At 34.5% G+C, this 18,711-nt stretch overlaps 1 protein-coding gene across 14 annotated transcripts in view; it reads right to left on the reverse strand.

Annotated features, from left to right (window-relative positions):
* Positions 1-18,711, reverse strand: part of SCN3A (sodium voltage-gated channel alpha subunit 3) — a 106,861-nt gene that overhangs the window by 35,081 nt on the left and 53,069 nt on the right. For 8 of the 14 annotated variants that reach the window (XM_021074930.1, XM_021074936.1, XM_021074933.1 and 5 more), the window contains 4 exons: positions 14,993-15,280; positions 10,121-10,468; positions 8,954-9,086; positions 7,159-7,397 (listed from right to left, as the gene is read on the reverse strand). In XM_021074930.1, coding sequence (XP_020930589.1) covers positions 7,159-7,397; positions 8,954-9,086; positions 10,121-10,468; positions 14,993-15,280 — 1,008 coding nt within the window. The remainder of the gene's footprint in view (positions 1-7,158; positions 7,398-8,953; positions 9,087-10,120; positions 10,469-14,992; positions 15,281-18,711) is intronic. The other 6 variants (XM_021074939.1, XM_021074937.1, XM_021074938.1 and 3 more) reach the window with 3 other exon arrangements.

The raw sequence follows: 18,711 nt of genomic DNA on the forward strand, positions 1-18,711 counted from the left end.
GGGAACTGCGGATTTAACTGAAAGCAGCAGGAGAACATTCTCAGTATGCATACACTCACAATTAGAATTAATAAGTTATTTGAGTGGCTGGATGAATGCCTGTTTGAAAATGGTTTTGTTTTTTAACTCAAAACCACACCCTAAGAGACCCAAGGACATGAGGAGCTATGAAATTACCCTTGCAAAAAATCTTTTCAAGGAATTATCTTAATTGACTATAGGAAAAAGCAGCATATTATGTCTGTAAAGTCAAGCTTACCACTTATCAAGGTAAATCAGCCTTTACCTGGAAGGGACGTTGTCAAACTACAAGTATTAAAATTATTTTGTTTCTAAAATATCCTGTTAGTTAAAGGGAAACTTGATCCACTCTTACAAATGTGCAAATGCGGCTAACATCTCATTTTCCCAATCACAGAAAAACCTAAGGGAAGTACCCATATCAGAAAAATAGCTTAACTTCAGTTCATTATTTATTCACTCAAATAGAAATAAAATGTATTTCAAGCAAGCCTAGAATATTAAAATACAGCTATGTGGTGGAATGCACATTAAAGGTGATTTCTTTTTTTCATTTTATAAAAGGATTCCCTATGGGGTATTTTTTCCCTGGTGAATGTAAAATATGTTCTGATTTATACAAATACTATTTCTTATATAAAGCTTCAGGACCAGCTACTATTTGAAATAAACAGCCTGATTATAGAAATATATTAGTTATATTGCATTAGGAACAATCCAGGTAAATAATCTACATATTTCTCTTCCTACAGAAAACCATAAGGCAAACTTCTCAGTTCTTCTGAAGTGACTAAGATGTCCTGCATTATAAAAACCTACACCTTAAACTTATATTCTTTCACCTAAAATTTAATCCGAGCATGAAAATAACATTTTAATTACAATTTGCTGTAATATCATAGCTATGTATCTCTCTCTCTCTCTCTCTTTTTTTTTTTTTTTTTGTCTTTTTGCCATTTCCTGGGCCGCTCCCGCGGCATGTGGAAGTTCCCAGGCTAGGGGTCCAATCGGAGCTGTAGCTGCCAGCCTACACCAGAGCCACAGCAACGCAGGATCTGAGCCGCGTCTGCGGCCTATACCACAGCTCACGGCAACGCTGGATCGTTAACCCACTGAGCAAGGGCAGGGACCGAACCCGCAACCTCATGGTTCTTAGTCGGATTTGTTAACCACTGCGCCACGATGGGAACTCCAATATATCTCTTAATTAAAAGTTTTCAATTTAGGCCATAAAAGTCATTGTTATTGTTTTTGGTACATGTTAGTCTAGTTTAGTATTGTCAATGATTAAGATTTAAAAAAAAAATCTTTCTCATTCTAGCAGAGGTCAACTAAAAATAACTTATGTTTACATAATTTAAAATTTTCATCAGAAAATGCTAAGAACACAAAGAACTGGCAGTTCCTGGATATGCACAGGATTATGTACATAAAGGCCATGTGTGGTTTATAAACATACAGAAGTTCTGATGCCTTTGAATTTATATTATCACAAAGAATTTTTAAAACTAAGGCAACTAATAAAAACACATTGAATGTTTATTGTTTGGACTTAGCCTAATTATATCTTATCTTCGGCAGAAGCTTTTGTTTTTTGAAACTTTGGATTAGAAGCTTCTATAGCCATTCATTCATTCATAAAAAAATTTTTCAGCACTTATTAGCATTGTACTAGGCTTCGAAACTACAATACTAATTTAGGATATACAATATAAGATTGCATAAACCTAATTCATTTAGGCTGATAAATTTCTTATGGACAATACCTTTATAGGCTTTCTAAGCCAGCTTTTTTAATGAGTAGATAAGTTCAGTGAAAGTTTCTAACCTACTTGTGATAACACAAGACAATTAGTAAAAGGGTAGGCACAAAAGATAGGGATGAGAATCAGCCTGGAATCTGGACCAAGGGTAAACAAATTTTGAGCATTTTGAGTTGTGTTGTTTTTTGGGGCACTGGGTATGAATGATCAAATATTAGGGGTTAAGGTCTTGATTCAGGGATAGGAAAGTTTCCTTATTGAATATTTACTTAGAGAGGAAAGTTCTGTTGAATATTGATCAGTTTGCTGCACAGAACCTCTAACTTGGCCAGATGACATTGCATTTCTTTGTAGTGAATGTGACATAACTGCAGCCTCCTTTTGCTCCATTACCATTAGGTTAAGTTTTAGTTTATAAATCCCCATGACTTTTGGATTTTTATCTTTAAATATTTGTTGTTGTTGATGATTCTTTTTTTGAGGTTTAAATTGAAATATATTTAAAGAAAAATAGTAGGAAATCATTTAACATCTTTTTTTTTTTTTTTTTTTTTTTTTTTTGTCTTTTTAGGACCACACCTGCAGCATATGGACGTTCCCAGGCTAGGGGTTGAATTGGAGCTGTAGCCACCAGCCTATACACCACAGCCACAGCAATGCCAGACCCGAGCCTTATCTGCCAACTAAACTACACCAGAGCTCAAGGCAATACCGGATTCTTTAACACACTGCATGAGGCCAGGGATCGAACCTGTGTCCTTATGGATACTAGTTGGGCTTGTTACCACTGAGCCTCAAGGGGAACTCCTCCTCATTTAACATTTATAATTTTCTTTTCTAGCATTTGTCAAATGAGCATATCGTGATGATTCATCACATCTGTTTTATATTCTTGGATTTCTTTCGGTATGATATTGCTTAGCAAATTTCATTAGAAATTGGGATATACACACAATTATTGTTACACAAGAGCTTTATTAGTAGTTGTTAGAAACGGATGATAAGCCAGTTTTATATTACACCAGGGAAGGAGTTAAATGGCCAAATAGCACTCCTTCACTGATGCAGGAGGCTTTTTAGGTGAGTTCTAGAGTTTGGGTCCTAAGTTTTTTTCTTTCAATAAATAAGAGCCATTTTTCCTCCCCTCAACGAGTTATCATGTCCCTTTCCTGAGATTGAGTTCATAGCCTACTCCATACCATTTAATTAAAATAATTTTTATGATTGCGTTTCTTTAGGATTTTATTTGCAAATATTCTGTAAGATCCTTAAAACAGGTATCATTTTCTAATGTCCCCATCTGGTTCTAGCAGAATAAAGGGTTTAATCACTGGTAGGAGAGTTATAGTAAGGAAAATAGCATTGGAGCTACAGATCTCTATCAATATTCCCTGAAGAAAAAGTGACAACTCTTTGTTGGAAAGGTTTGTTTGATGAAGAGATTATTTAACCTACTGTTATTGATGGAAGATTTCTTGCTTATGGAATCCCCATGGTGGATGCATGGGTTTTATAATGGTTCAAACAAAATTAAAGAAAAAAGCAAAACAGAGCATCTTAAGAAACTCAATAGAGATTTGAAGTCTCTTGATATTCAAATTTGATCAATCCAGTCAACAGGGAAGTGATGTAATTTTTATATGCTCCAGAAACAGGATACAAAAGGGCACACTGATCTAAGTAAAGACTGAAAGTTCTGCAACTCTTTTACGGGACATTCTTTTGTTATCAATTCAACCAAAACCTCAATGCCCTTATTTATAAGGCAGTATACAATCATTTGAGTAGTAATAAACTAGTCCATAGAAATTTTAAATTTATTAAATAATAAACTATAAACTCCCCACAAAATGTACAGTGCAGCATTCATCCGTGGTGTATAATATAAATCTAAATTCACCTAAGTACACATGATATAAGGAATATATTCTTTGTGTGTGTGTATGTATATGTGTATATATATTTTTTCATATATAAATATTATTATGAAGCTTTTTATGGGTATAAAATATGGTATAAAAATTATGAATGCCTTACAGATATATGACATTATTGCTATTGCTAATAATGAGTGTTTAGCCAATAGAAACAATTAGTTTACGTATTCTCCTATTCTTATGGTTATGTATCATTAAATTTATTCTCTGTCATCTATGCTCTCTATCTCGATGAGTCTTTTTTCCCCAATGCTACCTCAACTTACCAGTGATACTGCCACAATCTACCAGTAATCAGTTTTTCACCCCACTTGTCTACCTCATTATCTCCATCACTACTCAAAGTTATAAAATTTTAGAACATGAAAAATCATCTAGTCCAACACATTGTGCTTGTGAAAAAACAAGACCTTGACTTTTTCAAGACTGCCCAGATATTTATCACAGACAGCTGTTCATGGACCCAGATTTGGTGCTTCAGTGTAGTGCTTTTCCATTTGATAATCCTGTAATCCAACCTTCCTTATCCTGTACTTCCATACTCAATTTCTTCAATATTGAAATTCTCTAAAACCTCAGTATCCTGCTTCACTCTGATCAATTTCCAAAATTTCTTCCTAACCATTCAACTTCCTTAACTGTCCAATATTCTGGGAAAAATACAGCAGCTAGAACAGAACTATTTTCCATCAGTATTTCTTTTTTTTTTGTTGTTGTTGTTGCTATCTCTTGGGCCGCTTCCGCGGCATATGGAGGTTCCCAGGCTAGGGGTCCAATCGGAGCTGTAGCCACCGGCCTACGCCAGAGCCACAGCAACGCGGGATCCGAGCCGCGTCTGCAACCTACACCACAGCTCACTGCAACGCCGGATCGTTAACCCACTAAGCAAGGGCAGGGACCGAACGCGCAACCTCATGGTTCCTAGTCGGATTCGTTAACCACTGCGCCACGACAGGAACTCCCTCCATCAGTATTTCAAAGAAGGGTTAAGAGCATATCTAAGAGGAAAGAAATGGTTTACTGAGCACACGCTAGATGCCATGCATAGTGCTAAGTGTTTTATATTACCTCATTAGACCTTCACAACAACTCTGGGAGATGAGTACTATTATGTCTGTTTCAGTAGTAGAAAACAAGGACTCATGTTTTTTTTATCAGACTTATTCAGGTGCTACATTATTAGGAATCACTGGCAATGAGGTCAAACCCATTTCCACTTGATTCCAAAGCCCATGTTCTTTCATGAAAACGTGGTACATGGTGCAGCCCTTTTGGATAGGAAACAATCTGCTGCTTATTTATTGGGCCACAACCATGTAAAGTGAGTGATACAAAAGGAAAATGAGATGTAACTTCTGCCTTGGAGTAATTTCTAGTGAATTTGAAAAACAAGAATTATGATACAAAAAGAAAAATTTTAATATTTAACTGTGTTCTATTCACAGATGCTTTAGGAGTTAAGAAAAGAGTGTTCAGTGTGGGCTGAGTGTCATGTTAGAGGAGATGAGACTGGAGTTGGATCTTGAAGAATGTGAAGAATTGATATTAAATTATTTGACTCAGAATGCTTTAAATGCAAAGTTAGAGAATAGTGAATTATTTCCCCATATGTAAACATATAAATATTTGTGTGGTACAGTGACAAGGCTGTTGTGATGGGGCTACTGATGGCTAATTAGGAAACAGTTGAAAATAAGATTGTACAAGAAGGATGGGATCAAATGGAGAGTCTTGAAAGCCAAATAGGAATGTTGAACTACAAATAGAGACCATCATGTGTTAGCAAGGTGAAAACATACTGAGTGCAGAGTACTAGAAAAATGATTTTAATAGTAGTTATAGAGTTAAAAGATTGATACCTGGAAAAGAGAAATAATGGGTCTTCATATAAAGCTGTATGTAAGAAATAAAGGGAAAGTAAGTTAAATGGCTATCAGATTTCTATCTGTGAAGCTAGAAATCTACTAGTAGATACAACAAAAGACTGAAATGAGACTTTTTTGGACTTTCAATAAACTGTGAGAGAGGTGGTCTTTGGATGTCAAGTACTGTGTTTAAAGTTATCCTGGAGCAATTAGCTAAAACTGTTGGAAATACAGAAATGGAACACAGCTTATACCCTAAGTGTAGATAATACCTAGCATTCTTGAGTACATAGAAATATAGCCTTAATAGGCAAAAGAAGAAACATGCAGAAAAGGAAGCAGAAACAGAATGATTGGAAGGATTGAGCAACAGCTGGACAAAAAAATTATATATATATATATATATTTTTTGTCATAGGTGCCAAAGACGAAAAAAATCTCAAGAATATGGTGGGTGTTCTACTGAGTCAAATAATGCAGTGAAGTTGAGGTCACTTATTGGAGTAGACATTTATGCAGTTGTCTACCTAGTATTCCCTTTCTTCTTTCTGTTAGGAATTGCTCCGCCACCTGTACAGCTCCTCAGGACTGCCATTTTCATATAACTCTACCCTTTGCCAGTGTTGATTAAACCAAAGGTGAGCAGCTGATCCAAACTATGCCAGACAGAGTTCTATCATTAGAGTCTTGAACTGGAACTGAAAAAGAGCCAGTTTTTTTCCATCACAGAGGTTACAAGATGTAAAACCAATGAGCTATGGCTTATCATGTTTCTTGACCTATAGACAAAGGAAGAAATGAATGTTTGGGCTACATCCAAGCTCTTGGTTAAAGCATTTCCTGAAGCCCAGTTGTACTCTTTATATGTTTTGGTAGTTCATCTTTTTCCTTCCATTCCATCAGTCAGTCTTTTTATTTTCCTCTTAAGCTAGTTTGAGTTCTGTTTCTGTCTTGTGCCGGAAAGAGAGGTCTTGATTAGTAAACTATGTAAATTCTTTTCTTACTTGTTCATCCATTTCAATTTCTTCATATAGATTTAAGAGAAAATGTGTATGTCGGTATACACATACACAGGTGTCTGGCCAGGTAATTTGAATCAAAAGTGTGGCTAAATTACAAATGCATTTTTATGAACTGTTTCTTCTCTTCTGTGAATCCTGCTGAAGCATTTTATTAGGCAGTTCAGCTTGAAACAACTATGTCCTCTTTTGTTCAGAAATCAGTCTTTATGGGTTCCCTTCAAAGAATATGATTTCTTCAGAAGCAATGTGTGTTAAAAATGCATGCTTTTGGAGCCAGAATTAGACCTCATGGTTGCCTTGGACATATACTTCCAGCAAGAATTACAGTAAAGATTTTAACAAGTTTATAAAGGATAAGACTCCATGATCAATCAGCACAGATCTTGGTCTCAACAATTAGCATTCATACCAATGAATTCTAGACCTTATCACTGAGAATCTCTTTCATACTTCTTTAGATGTTTCATCTACTACACAACACAAATGGATCTCTTCTTTGGTCCCTCTGCCCCATCCCTGACAAAGAAAATAAGTAATCAAATCAACTCACCAGGTTTCCTACAGTCAACACACTACTGAATTGACCAGTCATTGGGTAGTGCTCCATGGCCATGAAGAGGGTATTTAAGACGATGCAAATAGTTATGGCAAGATCAACAAATGGATCCATAACGATTAAATTCACAAGATGTTTTACTTTTAACCATGCATCACAGCAGTCCCAGATCAAGAACATATTGGCAAATCTGTACCAGCACGGTGGACATTTCTGCCTAGATTCTTCAAGTTCTGGGGGAACAATAAAGAGTAAGAGTAGTAAATAACAATAAAAACAAATGATTGTTGTTGCAGATTATACATTATTTAATGAAATTTATGCTTCTGCTTTGGGACGGAAGTTCATATTAGTTTAACAGACTTGCAAAGACAATTCCATTAAATATTTTCAAAAATGCTCATTAAAAATGCCAAGTTAATAGACTTTCTCCTTTAATTAAACAGAGAATACCAAATTTAGTATTTCACCTCAAACTAACTTCATTACCTACTAACTAGGTTATGGGTCATTAAATTGCTACATTTTCTTAATCAAAACAGAATTTTAAAGTAAGATTTACAGAATTATTAAGTGTATCAAACAATTGTTTCTTTTGAAAGACTTTCTATGAACACTGTTTAAAACTATAATTTTTATTAATATGTCTGACCTATTCTTTCCTCTCCAATACATATTAATCATACATATTAATACAAGATCAGCATTGATCTTGTATAAAATGAAAATGTAGTATGTCCTTTTAGTATAGATTCAGACCCAAGTCTAGTTCCATTATTCATATTTACTTGTATTTTTCTGAATTATATAGCCTAGTATATGAAAAGATACTAGTAACTTAATGGGTAAAGTCTGTTAAAAAAGAATTATTATATACCTATTTGGATACCCAATACACCAATGGGATAAGATACACAATGTAATTGAAATTTTTTAAAGAACTACATATGACTTATAACTGGTTTATACAATTGCAGTACTAGTGTAATATCCTCCAAACTTGAAGAAGTGGGTACTTATTTAATGAATAAACAAGGTAGTAATAGTTGCTGCCCATTCTTGTGTGTCAAAATCGACGAACTTTTTTTTTTTTTTTTTTCTTTTCAGGGCTGCACCTGCAGCATATGGAGGTTCCCAGGCTAGGGGTCAAATTGGAGCTATAGCCGCCGGCCTACACCACAGCATCATCAGATCCAAGCTGTGTCTGATACCTACACTGTGGTTCATGGCAAGGCTGGATCCTTAACCGACTGAGCAAGGCCAGGGATTGAACTCTCAACCTCATAATTACTAGTCAGATTTTTTTCCACTGAGCCATGACAGGAATTCTGAAAGATTTTTTTTTAAGGGTCTCTTTGAAGTGGAGCACAGGTTTTGATTTCTCCAGTTCATTCATATGCTTCCCCAACCCATCACCACTTCCATGCCTGGAGAACAGATTCAAGCTTGAAAGAAATGTTTCCTTGTGCTTCTACATACCAAAACTTAAAAAGGGAGGTGTTTACTCTAATTGCCTAAGGATAATATATTTGTAAAGACAAATCCTCAGTGATGATATGTCAAGTGATGAAATGTCACTCTGCAGGTAAGAACCAGAATCAAAAGAAATAGGGACAATATTAGTTTTTATAATCAATGTGATAATTATGTATCCCATATATTAATTACTTAGGTATATTATATAGTTCTAATCTTGGGTTACTGACTTTGGTAATTCTATAGTAAGAATAAATAGTTACACAAAGTATATAATCAGAGGAATCTGACTATCCCACGGCCTTTTTCTTACCCTCCATTGTGTTAGTCAGGATGCTGGCTATGCTCATGGCTCTTTGCCTTCCAGAGGAATCCTCTAGCATCTCCATTGAAATCTGGTAAGAACTTAGCCTTCTCTTTCTGACTTCCGTTTCAGTGGTGGTGCCCTGCAAACCAAAAACTGATGGCTCAAACCACCCTTTTCAATGAATAAAACAACACTATATCGCATTTCTTTGGAAAGTCATGCTACATGCAATTTTCTCAATTACAATTTTCAAGTAATAATAAAATACTAAATTTATTATCAAATTATAAAGGCTTTTTAAAAAATCATAGGTAATACTCTAGAGGATTAAAACAAAAAATTTTTGGTTGGATACAATTGTATAGGGCAATTATGTTGCAGAAATATTTCAATTTACCTGTTGGAATTTTCAGGGAAATTTTTCACAAACATTCTAAAGTCATATAGTTTCATTTCATTATAGTATTATTCAAGTATTTTTAACTTATCTCAATGATTAATAATCAGATAATCTTCCTCCTCAAAAACAATAGGGTTATATAGTCTTAAGGCCGAATTATTTTCTTGGAGGCTATATTGAAAATATTGACACATATGGGCCAATTTTTTCCATGCACAAACACAGATGTACAATGAAATGTGTGTGCTTTCCTGAGACTTCCTTAATCATTTCAGTATGCCATCTGAGAAAAAATCAAAATGTTTTAGAGTCATTCAATAAACATCAAAACATTTTAGAGTCACTGTTATGTTGATTGTATGAAAACTGCTCATTATCAATATATTGGTCATTACAATATTTAAAGTATAGGGAATTTCCAGAATATGAATAGATTATTATACAATTCCGAGTGAATAAACATCTTTAATAGCAATTTGGTTGTCAAAGTGCCATTATTTTGTGTTGGTAAGTCTACTGAATTTGCAGATACGAATTTCACCCCAGACTCTAAAAACTGGGGCTCTTTTGACCTAAAGCATTTGAAAATTAATGGTCCCATACAATTCAATTGGTTCTAAAGATTCTATTTTCCATTTAATAAATCATGTGTAATTTTTAAGGACTTTCATTTTGGGGAAGTGGGATGGTGTAACAGGCTAAACTGCCCAGGCCTTCATTATTTTAAATTGGCATATAATGTCAGTAATAGCTAATTTATTATCTATTATCACCTCTGGCAGAAGTTGTCCAGTAGGTGAGGTTAGAGCTGACGGTCCACCCACCAAGGAAACCACACCATTGCAATCCACAGTGCTGTGCATCTTCCCATTTGCTGGAAGCCCTGGCACCATCCTGGATGACATACTGGCCTGACTAACGTTACTGTTGCGTCGCTCTCCGTGTCTGTGCGGCACAAACAGTGAGTCTCTCCTGCTCTCGCTGTCTTCAAATGTACTGTGTTCATCATCAGCAAAGTCATTTTCAGAACCGACATCCTTTGCCCGACCTCTGAAGCTGAAAATGCTTGTTTTGCTGTTGCGTCGTGGGGAAAACAGGGAGCCACGGATACTTAACAGAGACTGAGAAGAGAGCAAGGAAGAAAAGAATGGGATTGGGGGAAACACCTGTTTAATAAAGGTCTTAATATTGCAGAATCTTTTTGCTTTGGGGTTAGAATAGTCTTGCTCTTAAACATAGGCAATCAAGTTTATGGAGAACATGTATGTTTTAATACTTTCATTAAAGACCACGAAGCAAATTTAAGTATGAAAAAGTGTTTCTCTGATTAAGAATCATGATATGCAATTTGCTAACTGTATGACCACTTCGTTTAATCTTCACTGTAGTACTGTGAGGTGGATTTTGTTATCATAATGTTCTAAGAGCAGAACCTGATGCTGGAGAGGAAAAGTGATTATTTTTAGTAGGTAGCTTTCAGTCCTGAATGCTGTGATCTGAAAGGGCATGCAACTTGGAAAATAAGTCATGGTTCCAGTGAGACTATTGGCTTATTTAAAATATTTGTACACAATATTTCACTTCTGGATAATGGTTTAAAGACAAAATCTCCATTCTTTTCTTGTGAGTTCTAAAAGGAAATTACTCCTTTTTCTGTGGACCTGCTTGTCTCTATACACATGGACATAAAAGTCATAAAACTTACCTATGATGTTGTCTTCTAAATTTGCTAACAGTTTCCCAAATGGCTACTAATGATTCACCTTGTTTGAGAGAATATATGTCATAGCAATCACAACACAGAATTCTGAAACTGCTGTGTAAATTACTATTCTTATTTAAAATTTAACACTAGCTTAAAAAAGTAAGGCATTTATACATGACTTAACCAAGAAGGGTGATGTAGAAGACAGTTTATCCTTCTAATCTCACTTTAATTTTATTATAAGGAATTGGACAATTCAATAGGCATTTATGAATAAATCAAGTAAACAGTTTCTGGTACTAGAAAATGAGGATTTAGTATGAAGTCCTTTCTTTTACTTCTTGAATGGCTTTTAAATCAGCAGCACCAAATAATTCTGTATTTATTCTAGTCTTGGTGATAGTTTTCAAAAACGTCTCTATTGATCTGCAGAATCTTTGTTGTCTCCCCTCCTCATTAACAATGACATTCTCTATTGCCCCTCCTCCCCACCCCATTTCTCATACAGCCTGTTCTATCTCTTAGATACATACATACACATACATATGCATATATAGCCATATGCCAGAGGAAACATGTCTGGACCTTCCCTTTCTTCCTTCCGGTTTCAATGTAAAACAAAGAAAATAATTTTAGTGGAAAAAACATGAGAAAGTAAGTCAGACTCCCTCAAATTTATTTTTGGTCTTTCTGCCTAATTAGGTCATGCTGATTTTCTTAGGCCCCATTTTTAGCTTTACTTTTCTGGCTTTTCCCTGACTGCAGAGCACTAGAATAATCTTTTTGCCCTCTGTCTCCGTGGTGTTCTGGAAAGATACTATTCATTGAGAAATGTGCTGTTGTTTTGGATTTGGGAAGAAATATTCACAAGAATGATTGACTGCCCAGCTTGGCTTGCCTGAGATTGTGTCTATGTGACACTCAGTTGATACAACATGTTTGTGTACTCACTGTCAGGCAGAAATTAGACTGATTTTCCAGTAATCAAAATGGTCAATAAATTAGACATCATGAAGATATTATTTCAGCCCTCAGTAATAAAGATTGGTAATGTTTTTTATCTCCTCACACTCAGTTTAAATTATCAATATAAATTGATATGTTCAGACTCATGTTTTGAAACCTTAGAGTATATTTTTAGATATCTGTGTTTTGGAATTGGGATTCAGTAAGGAAGGGGTAGGACTTTGGAATCTGAATATTCAGCATACATTCCAGGTGGTTCTAATGCGATGGACCTCACCCTGCACTCAGAGGAATGCTAACTTTGTCTTACATTAATTCCTAGGATGGTAATCATCTTAATATACCTATGTTAGGCTACTTTCTTTGGAAACAAAATATGGCTGTACAATATTGGTTGGGAGTATGTGGTATGTGTTTACACCTGTAATGTATCTGGTACATGCCTTTAATTTGCATGTTTTTATGTTAGGGTGTTTTCAAAGGCATTGCAGATCCTTGGGTTTATTTGAAATTTCTGTTCACTCTTTGGAAAGTATAATAATGGGTGTGGGCACAGCTTTCAAGGCAACAGAGACTGAAAAAGAAGATAGTAAAAATAGTATTCAGAGAAAATAAACCAAAAATAACACACAAGAAGATGCAGTAGAGTGGAGGGAATACCCACAGCTGTAGCAGCATTTTCTCCACAAAAAACAAGCTTTTATGTTTTAAGGGCTGAAAGGCCACTTTGCCTCAGGAATGCCAAAATATAAATTCTAGGTATCTTTTTTTTTTTTTTTTTGCCTTGTTCCAAGATGATAAATCTGAACTCTTTTTCTTAATTTTCAGTAAAAGAAAAAGGGAAAATAGAAGAATGTTGTATAAGACACAATTCTGCATGTAGGTATTGAACTTGAAGTGGACTGTGAATTGTATTATTTTGTTCATTGAGATTTTTTCTAGAACTATTTCTTATAGTAGGTGATCAATAAATATTTGTTGATTGGCTGAGTGAACTAATCCACAAGCTTTTATTTGAGCATTATGATGAAACAATGATGGAAATAGTACTTTTTTCAAAAACATCTAAGTATGTTCATGTAATTATTACTACTATGCATATATACATTTGTAATAACTGAAACCACTCAAAAGTTTTTAGTTTCCTTCAGTCACTCATTTTTACTTAATAAGAGCTGTATTATTTGTCACATAGGTTTTCTATATATTGCTTAATATTAGAACTCTTTAAGAGCCCACAACTCCTTAAGGGAGACACCATTACTCCATTTTACAGAAATTTTACAAAGTACAAGTGGCTTGAACAGGGCACAGAATTAATTTGGAGTTGAGATATGAACATAAGCTTTTGTGATGTCAATCATTATGATATAGTGTCAAATATTCCTAATTCTAATGACTCTGTTAATAGTCTTAATAATGCTAAAATATTAAGTGAAATTTAAGCCCAAAAATCTAGTCTGAGAAACTAAGTTGCCCTATTAAACTTCAAGTTAATCCCAAATGCATTATACTCATTTAACATCATATTTTATAATTGTACTATGCAAATAATAGTTGGATCTCTTGATACTGGCATTATCTATACGAAAATGGTTTTTATCTTATAAATTTGTGTGTGTATCCATTTTGTCATAAAATGAGAATTCAAGTTGTAAGTCACTTAGAGTTTATTTCTTTAACATTCTTATTTACATATCCAATATAAATTATAAAATAAACACCCATTGGTAACTAGCATATGCCTTTTTTTTTGCTATTTCTTGGGCCGCTCCCACGGCATATGGAGATTCCCAGGCTGGGGGTATAATCGGAGCTCCGCTGGGGGTATAATCGGAGCTGTAGCCACCTGCCTACGCCAGAGGCACAGCGGGATCCGATCCGCGTCTGCAACCTACACCGCACCGCGGCTCGCGGCTGGCGGCAACACCGGATCATTAACCCACGGAGCAAGGGCAGGGACCGAACCCGCAACCTCATGGTTCCTAGTCGGATTCGTTAACCACTGCGCCACGACGGGAACTCCTAGCATATGCCTTTTTCTTTCAACCAAGAGCTAAACACCATATTGAATTTTGTGCTTATCACTCCATTTTTTTCAAAAATGTTTGTTCTTGATAAGAAGAACATCATACCCCTTGGATGGTGTACAGGTTTTTTTTTATTTTTTTATTTTTTTTGCTTTAACTTAATTATATACCATGTCCCTCAAAGTATTTCATTAAGGTCATAATTCTGCCCCAGATTATTACAATTATGGAGTTAATAATTCATGACACATGCAATTCTAATGAAACCAAATGTGGGTCAAAGCTATAACTGTAGTTATCACAGGTTTCATAACTGTTTACTATTCATTATACAACTGGTAAAACTTACAAGAGTTGAAATTATTTCTCCTCTTTGACCTGAAAGTATGCTGAAGAACTGGGAGCTTGGCATTAAATCAGAGCAAAAATAGACTGTCTTTAATCTAGTTCTTTTCAGGAGCATTTTGGTCATAATTTCATTCTAATATGTCATGATACCATATCAGCATAATGGAAGCTCATGACAGTACAGTTTTCATATCAGAAGTTAAAAGCAAAATTCAGAGACATTTCTTTTCAAAATTCATACATAGCTTGTAATGACAACCTCAGATAATAAGGCAGAAACCCGTATACAAAGAAGGTGGGCCCATTTGAGGTCTCAAAATGGAAGAGGTAAACAAGAAATTACAAAACTGTCTCCCTCCACCTTCAAGAAAAGCAGGTTAAGAAAAAACATATTCTCAAAATAGTGCAATATTTAAAAAGCTAATTACCTTAAATTAATGTTAATGATTTAATGTCTCTTTTAATGATAATTTATTATATAAATTTAAATGATCATTTAAATGTCAGTTCCTTGTCCCTCGCTTAAATCAGATATTACAAAAATATACCAAAATACAGCAATGACAAAACACACTGGGGCCCTTAGAAAACCCTACCTGATGAGGCGAGTAGAATTTCTTGTCACTAGTCAGTCGGTTTCCATCCATGGAGAAAAGGAAGCTTCTTCTTTTGACACTGTCCTCAGATTCAGACTTGGGAAACCTGTTTCCCTCTCTGTTGTTTCCTTCAAGATGTTCCCTCTGCCTTCTTTTCTTTCTTCGGTTCCTCCATTCTTTAGCACTTTTGGAGCTTAATTTTGATGCTTCTGAAGAACTTTCCAGGAGTTCTCCCAACCCACCTATTCCACTGAAATCTCTTGAAGCAGCTGATGCTGCTGCAACTGCCTGTTTAAACAAAACCAGGCACTATTTAAAACATACAACTTTGAAAACAATTAATTATGACAGAAATGTTGCCATTTAAGACTATCAACCATAGTGAAAAATATGTCTTCTGCTAATTTCATTCACTGTGTTTTACTACAAGAGGGTTTACTTAATAAATGACACAATTTTAAATAGCATAAAGCAATGTGTTAACTTGAGCATTAAGACTAGAAAAGTCTGGTTTGCTAAATCTTCTAAAGAGTTTTATAAAAAATTGTTGAGATTAGCTTCATTTCAGGGAACAACTTCTGTCTTAAAAATATTTTCTACACTTTATAAAAACAAATGTTCTTTTAGCGGTGGTTGCTGGTCTGATTACTATTACAGTTTCATCCATAACTTTTTTCCTCCCACTTATGATAGTGAACAACTAAGTGGTATTTTTTCCTTCTAAATCTAGGACAAAAGACTTTTTCTTTTCCTGTGAACTCAAAACATACAAAGTTCTGTTCTTTTATCTCTGGATGGAAGTAGTGGGAATGTATTGTCTAGTTTATCCTCTTCCTTCATTTGAATCACATTCAGTTCTATAGTCCCCATTCCTGGGGTCATATTAATCCCAGGGATTAGCATGATTAATTTATTGCATAGCACTTTAATTTTAAAAATATAAATATTTATTATTTATTGTTATAAATAATAAATGATTAACATATCAGTCAATAAGTACTTGAAATAGTCATTGAAGGGATTATAAGTACTTCTTCAAATATTTTCTTTCCATATTTCAGCCCTAAGTATACTTAAGCATTTTGAATTTCTGTATCTTCTAAAGAAACACAGCAGCTCTGAAGTAAGACATGGCATGCCAAATGTTTTGTATTTTATTTATATGAATCCTATTTTTAGACTAGAAGTGACCCAATCATTACTAAGGAGGATATGAAACTCAAAGCTGAATTCTCATTAAGTATATTCCATTTAGAAACATAATCATGGGAGTGGTAATGATTACATTGTGAGGATATTGGTTCAACTCTTTACGTACGTTATTATTAATTACAAACAACTCTAATTTAGCTACCATTTTGTTTTATCTTCTCCACTAGACTCTAAGCAAGATAGGAATTTTGCCATTTGTATGTGTGTGTGCATGTGTGTCTGTGAGCACATTGCTAGTATATCACCCAACATTTACCCAAAAAAAGGCACAGTAAATGTTTAATAAAGAAAGGTAAAAAAAATGCACTATTCTGTCAGTTGTCTTAGACATTGGGATGAGAGTAGGGGAAGAACAAGGATATACTTAGGCTTGACTTTTCAAGATCTCATTTAAAAACTATGTGTCAGAATGGTCTGTATAATGAAACATTTTAGGAAAGAAGATAAAACTCATATTTAATAAGTTAATTTGACAACATTCAGTGATTTATGTTTCCTCCTTGAAGAGAAGCAAACCCTCCTATGTAGCTTCTGCTTCTAAATCTTACCTCAACTAAAAACTTTTAAAAAGGTTTCAAACTAAAGGTGCTGTGATGCAAATTCTCTGGGATTGACATGACCCTGGAAATATAGTACCGCGTATAGTACTAAATATATGCGTTGGGCTAAACAGCATATAAAATGTAACAGATATTTGTTTATATTGAATACTATATTCATTATGGAAACCTAGATTTAAGACAATATAAGACAATGCCTAACATTTAAATAAAACATTAATTTATAATTTAGATACTTATTGAATTGCAATAATCAGATATCCAGATTTTTTTGAATTCTTGATTGTCAGTCATTTTTAATATCATCAATAATGAAAGATGAGAAATAGTAAGGGCTCTTTATAAATATTAAGTAACTTTAATAATATAACTGTATAAAGTGGACAAATGAAGTACTAATCTGTAGCAAATTAAATATAGTTGCCTAGTGCTTGATACATAGGAGATACATAATATACAGCACTCCATGAGAGAATGAATGTATATTTAGTCCTGTTTATCCAAATAAATCCTTAATTCATCTTTCCACTTTGTATAGGTAGAAACACACTGTACACAATGCTAATATTTATTGACTTGTTTGTGATTACGAACAAAGGAAGTGGAAGTGGTGGTAATGTTCCCTTGCCATAATTCTGAAACTCATGTTCATTTAAATCACTTCCGGAATTTGTTTTGCATAAGACATGATTTCCCTACCTTTTCTGGGTAACAATTCAAATAACTCAAAACCAAAACAGATTTGTAAGGCAATAACTGTAACCTCCCGACACAACACATTTTCTGTGTCACTCGTCAACTTAAATCTGTCACTTGTTCCACTTCCAGTGATTTGCCAGTTCCCTCAAAGGCAGATGTTTCCTGTCACCTCCCATGTCTGTGTACCTGTTTATACCCAGCTTTGTGACATGGCCAGTGCCTGTTTACTTAGACTAATAGAGTTACTTTCACAATGGGATTGCTGAATTCCTCTTGTAAAAAATAACAAATATGTGCCTAGTATTTCCACAGAGAATAACTTTTTCTTTTAACATTTCTGTGTGCTTCAAAATAGGTTCTATAACTTACTGTATTTGTGTATCCTTAAAAAAATAAAACCACATGACTACATGTGATTAGACTTCATAGTAAACATAAATTCCAGTTTTAGAATCCCATTTTAAAACTAAAAGACATTAACTATACTTATTACAATTCTACCCCTAATTATATTGGATCTTTTTAAAAGCCACTGTTTCTAATTTTGTCCCAAATCTTAAGTTTTTCCTATGAGACCAATATACACTGCTATAGAATATGCTGTGCTGGTCACTACTAGACATTTAAAGATCATAATTAAATGTCAAACAATTTTGATGATAATTGGACAAGCGTTTATTTTTTGTTGGGTTTTCTTTCTTTGTCTTTTAAAGTTGTACTTGGTTTTTGAGTCCACTGAACTGAATATGACATTTTTCTTCATGTCTAATCAGTGACTAGCACCAGGAGGTGCCTCAAGAAATATTAAATAAAAATGGAAATATGGAAGACTTCATGAAGTCATTAGTTAGATAGTAGCTTTTGAAGAGTCACAGGTGGTTTGAGCAAGACTCACATTACACTGAAGCACTAGTGATCTCTTGAGTGGTAGTCCCTTCCCTCTCTGCCTCCAATTCCTTCCTGTCCTTCAGCATTGGCTATATAATGGCCGCTGTTAACCTCCTTGTCAATAAGGAAGTAAAATTAACTTAGTACTGTACCATCTCAGTCAATATGAAAACACAGTGGGATAAGTCACCCTGAATCTATTTAAATTTTCATATGTGTGAAGCTAAAGTTGAGTCAATCATGATTTGATCACAGAAATCCAACAACTGAGTTTTAAGTGAAAAGCACTGACATTTTTTTAGCTGACCTAATTAAGATATAATTAGGTTCTTTAAACTTCTGTTAGACATAGTGCACTTC

The sequence above is a fragment of the Sus scrofa genome, chromosome 15 (assembly GCF_000003025.6).
Source record: "Sus scrofa isolate TJ Tabasco breed Duroc chromosome 15, Sscrofa11.1, whole genome shotgun sequence".
In the NCBI taxonomy this organism is placed as follows: Eukaryota; Metazoa; Chordata; class Mammalia; order Artiodactyla; family Suidae; genus Sus; species Sus scrofa.